Source organism: Arachis ipaensis, chromosome B04 (assembly GCF_000816755.2).
Source record: "Arachis ipaensis cultivar K30076 chromosome B04, Araip1.1, whole genome shotgun sequence".
Classification (NCBI taxonomy): Eukaryota; Viridiplantae; Streptophyta; class Magnoliopsida; order Fabales; family Fabaceae; genus Arachis; species Arachis ipaensis.
In genome coordinates this window covers 16,376,909-16,381,475 of record NC_029788.2, presented here as the reverse complement: position 1 = coordinate 16,381,475, position 4,567 = coordinate 16,376,909, and the positions used below count along the sequence as shown (strand labels likewise).

Here is a 4,567-nt window from a genome sequence, read left to right as displayed (position 1 = left end):
TAACAGTCTACAGAGAACACAGCAAAATATAAGAACAAGGAATGCATAAGCCGAAAAAAACAAATTGAGATGAGAAAGAAATCAGGTATGATCAAAATTTGAAGACTAATAAAAGAAATATTCAACAAATAAAGAAAAAAATTTTAAGCGATATACATGTATGCATATACATATTACTGTTTACATAGTTTACTAAGAGATAAAGAATCAAAGTCCATTAGATCAAGAAATACCCAACAATTCCAGTTGAGAACAGAAATCGGTGAAGCCTGACGCACTGGAGCACTTGAGCTCGACGAACATTGAATGCTTGCATTGGACTGAAACTCAACTGGATTCTTAAATTCGAAAGGAAAATGAGGAATAAAGGGATCCAGATGAAGTTTCTAAATGGAACAAGAGAGGAATAACATCAGTAACTCTTAACACATCACACATGAAAAACACAAAACAATATAGCCAATTGACGTTAACTTGATCAGAAACAAAGTGGACTAACTGAACATCAGATTTACATAATAATGTTATCACCTACTGTTGATTATCATGGGTGGAGTCCTCCAAAAACCTCACAATATTAATATCATCACATATTGCACGAACAACATGAAGAGATGTATTCAATTCATATCCAACGGGTCTAGCAAAATTCACATACCTGAACCATAAACACTAAACTGAAAACAAGGACAATTAAATTAAATTAAAACCAAAATGATTACTTGGGAAGAATTTCCTTCGTCTATCAAAAAGTCTGAACAACTCTTTTTGAGTATTTGCATCACCTCATCATCCTCAAGTATGAAAATATTGCTGCATTTGAATGGGAAACAATAATTTTGATGCGATACCTAAATAATGTAAACAAAAGCAAAATATACACTGAGAAACATGTGCAGAAGATGCAATAAAGCAAAAAGAAAACTGGTACCAACAACTCTGAGAGATAAAATAGATACCTTCTCATGGCATCAACACACTCAACTCTACACAGATAACAATAAAATACATTCCCAACATGACAAACAGGTGCATTACACAAACAGCAGTAGTACCACCATTTCTGATGTTTCAGCACATCAATAATCTCACCGATCAAAAAACAAATCTGATCCTGTAGAGAAACAGTAATTGGTATATTATGATACCTGTTTTTTCATACTACACATGTTGAAACATAGTTCAGACAGTTGAGAATATAAACATAAATACTAACATTTCTTGATGCAAAAGAATATATTTTAGCACAAAGAATGTCAGCAAGCATCTCTTTAATGCTATGCAGTTGTATTGGAACACCAGATATGACTTGGTTGTCATAACTTCTAAGCTGTCCATACTGAGAGAAGTCTTCAAGTATTGGGCTAAAGGCCGAATCAGAACTAACATCCTTAAAATTTGGAAGCAAAACATGAATTACAAAACGCAGCCAACTTTGTAAAGTATGAGGCAAAATCATGTTGGCATGTAAAGGATACCATTCAAAACAACAGCCAAAGAATTAGAAACTGGGGATTAAGAAACTATATCTAAAAATGATTCCTCCAATTCATTAATATCTAACATAAACAAAGAGTACTAACCTTGATGCACTGATCAGCCTGAAGTTTGTTGAAAAAAACGTGCATCACTAATGACATTGATGATTTTAAAGGTACCGCAATAACCCAGAGTGTTAATCCTCTTTGCTTGAACTTTGAAAACAATCTCTTTCCCAATGAGTTGATGAAAAAACCGTGGACAGTATTGGTGCTCAATTTTCTATCATAGATATTGAAAAGTGATCACTAATTAATGGACAAAATTGAAGAATAAGAAATAGTTATTGATACAGTATACAGAAATAAAATTTAAGAGCATTAACCATACCTCCATTTCATCTTCTAACAACAAAAACACATCAGAACAGGTTCTCCCTAATAGCTTAGTGGCTGCACTGTCTAACAAGACAAATATTCCACAAGAAGTCCCGTCTTCAACAACTATCTTAATCCTGTAACTATAACTGAGAAAGTAAATATCAGATTAATCTATTTGTGAGTCTCACAAGAAGCTGATACGTGAAGCTTACTTATATTATTGAATCAAAACAGATGAAAGAAAATTTCTAAATCATAACCTGGATTTACCTGATCATAAAATGCTGGACCTCTCTGCCGTACAGCTGACAATGAAACACATTATCATTACCTACAATTGGATTACCACAAACACAAGAAAAGACCCACCACTCTGGATCTTCAACAATCTCTTTAATTTTTCCAACCACAAAGAATTGTCCATCCTATTAAAACAAAAAATTTATGAATTCAATGGACAAAGCATGTCTAGAATATGCAAAAATCAATTAACATGAGTACTTCTTACATAGCACTAAAAGATGTTAAAAACCTAATAGTACACACCTCATTATTTCCCTTAAGATTAGCAATAGTCCGTATTAGCTTCCAATCAAAAAATTCATCATCAATTACAGATACTAAATCCCTAATCTCATTACTACGCAGTCTACTGAAATGGTGGCTTGCAATACGGTATCTATGAAAAAAAAATTAATATTAGGGTAAAAGAATTTCAGGAAAATAGCTAGAGAGAGTGAGAAATAAAGAGAGTTAGTGAGTGAGCAATAGAGAGAGAGTGTGAGCGACTGAGTAATAGAGAGAGAGAGTCAGCGAGTGAGCGATGGAGAGAAAGGCAGAAATTTTTAGTTCAGTGGGACAAAATTTGAGGAGAATTGAATCCAACTAACTCATTCAAAAAATTCACAATTTCCTGCATATCAGGGTTGATTGAAACCCGAGAAACATTGATCACATTTTGGAGACTAACTTTATCAACAAATCACAAAAACACAATAAGAAGAAATTAATTCATAAAGAAACAATTCATTGGTAAACAAAAATATATAAACAAATCAAACTGAGACATGTGTGCAACATGGACAACTTTTTACCTCCATTGACTTTGATCTTGAAAGATTGCAAAATAAGAACGGGTGGTCTCTGATACTTTTTCAAACTATTGATGTCTATAGGAGCAAAACAGTCACCAACAAGATTGCAGGGGATTTTCTTCCTGGGTAATCATTATAATAAATGAGCAACAACAATAGAATAATTCAACAGTAATAAAAAAAATGAAAAACAGGCATAACATAATTTAAAAAAAGGATAAAAATAGAAAGGCAATGGATACCCATCAGCAAATACTTCAAGGACGATAACTTTCAATATCTTTCCATTACACTCCACATCCGTTTTCCTTTTCAATCCGCACAGGACCCCAACAAAATCTGTTTAGTTAAATTATAGCAAAAAAGATTAAATCGCCGAATACAATACCACGAGACATTTTCTTGAGTTGTTATTAATCTCACTTTAAAACACCTTTATTCCGGGTCAAATTTGAAAAAGCGAAAATTACCTATTAATTACTCATAATCAGTGCGCTTTTGAAGAATCTCGTCCATAGAAGTTAGACTTAAACCAGGATTAGGTATGACTCTACTTGCAGTTGCAACAACAGAGGTACTACACTTGAAAAGGATGCGGAACCGATGTCTTGTAACCCTAACCAATCCACCATTAGGTATCACTTTGAAGTCGAAAATAATGAATACGTGTCCTTCTTTTAACTGATGAATAAAAGTTGTGATCAAATCATCCTCAACAGTTGCTTGGACCTTGTCGTGCTGGAAATTAAAAAAGAGAAAAAAATCATCTGACCATTTCTAAATATCATACCATGACATATTACATGCTAAAACTGATTACATACACAATTTTAAAATACAGAATTTAGTTAACTAAAAACTGAGTTTTTGATAGAACACACACACACACACACACACACACCTACCTGCTTATCCATCAAGACCACATGTAAGAGTTTCTGCATATTTTCATTAACAATGCTAGCATCTTCCCAAATGGTCAAGATCTTAGCCTCAATACTCCAAGCTTCCTTCCGTGGAGAGATTTTTTGAAGAGGATCAATAGTAAGACTCATCTTATCAATAAATAAATAGTAAAGATGAAAGAATGTGGATGAAAAAAACAAAGAACAAAATATGGGCAAGAGAAAACTGTGTAGGATCTGAGATTTATCTCAACGAAAGGGAATGCAAGGGAAAAAAGGCAAGTAAGGAACAAGTGATAGCTCTTGAAAAATCTCCACAATACTCCATCACCTCATTACTACTTATACTAGAGAAATGAGCAAGTTTGTAAGGCAAAGCTTGTAGAATACGTTTCTGTTGCACTCCTTGGCTAGATTGATTGATTGATTGACATATGACATTCAATGTGTCCATAGGTAATTAAATTAGATATACTCATACCTCTATATAATATAGATATGTCATATCAACCTATCTATGTGTCTATATACATCTATCTATCTATCTATAAATCTATAAAGAAACCATACCTACTGATTGATCCTATCTTTGACTATATAATAATACTATTCCCAATAAGTATGACTGGTGAAATAGAAGACATATCAACTTATTGGCAATCAGAAACATAGATTGCATTATTGAAACTGAAAATTGATAATCAACTCT

The 4,567-nt window shown here is 33.1% G+C and overlaps 1 protein-coding gene across 1 annotated transcript; it reads right to left on the bottom strand.

The window, feature by feature from the left end:
* Nucleotides 3,431-4,261, bottom strand: LOC110271440. The gene is made up of 2 exons (XM_021122363.1): nucleotides 3,859-4,261; nucleotides 3,431-3,691 (listed from the first exon to the last, which is right to left on the bottom strand). Exons 1-2 carry the CDS (start codon nucleotides 4,006-4,008, stop codon nucleotides 3,431-3,433), a joined length of 411 nt encoding a protein of 136 aa, XP_020978022.1. The 5' UTR covers nucleotides 4,009-4,261.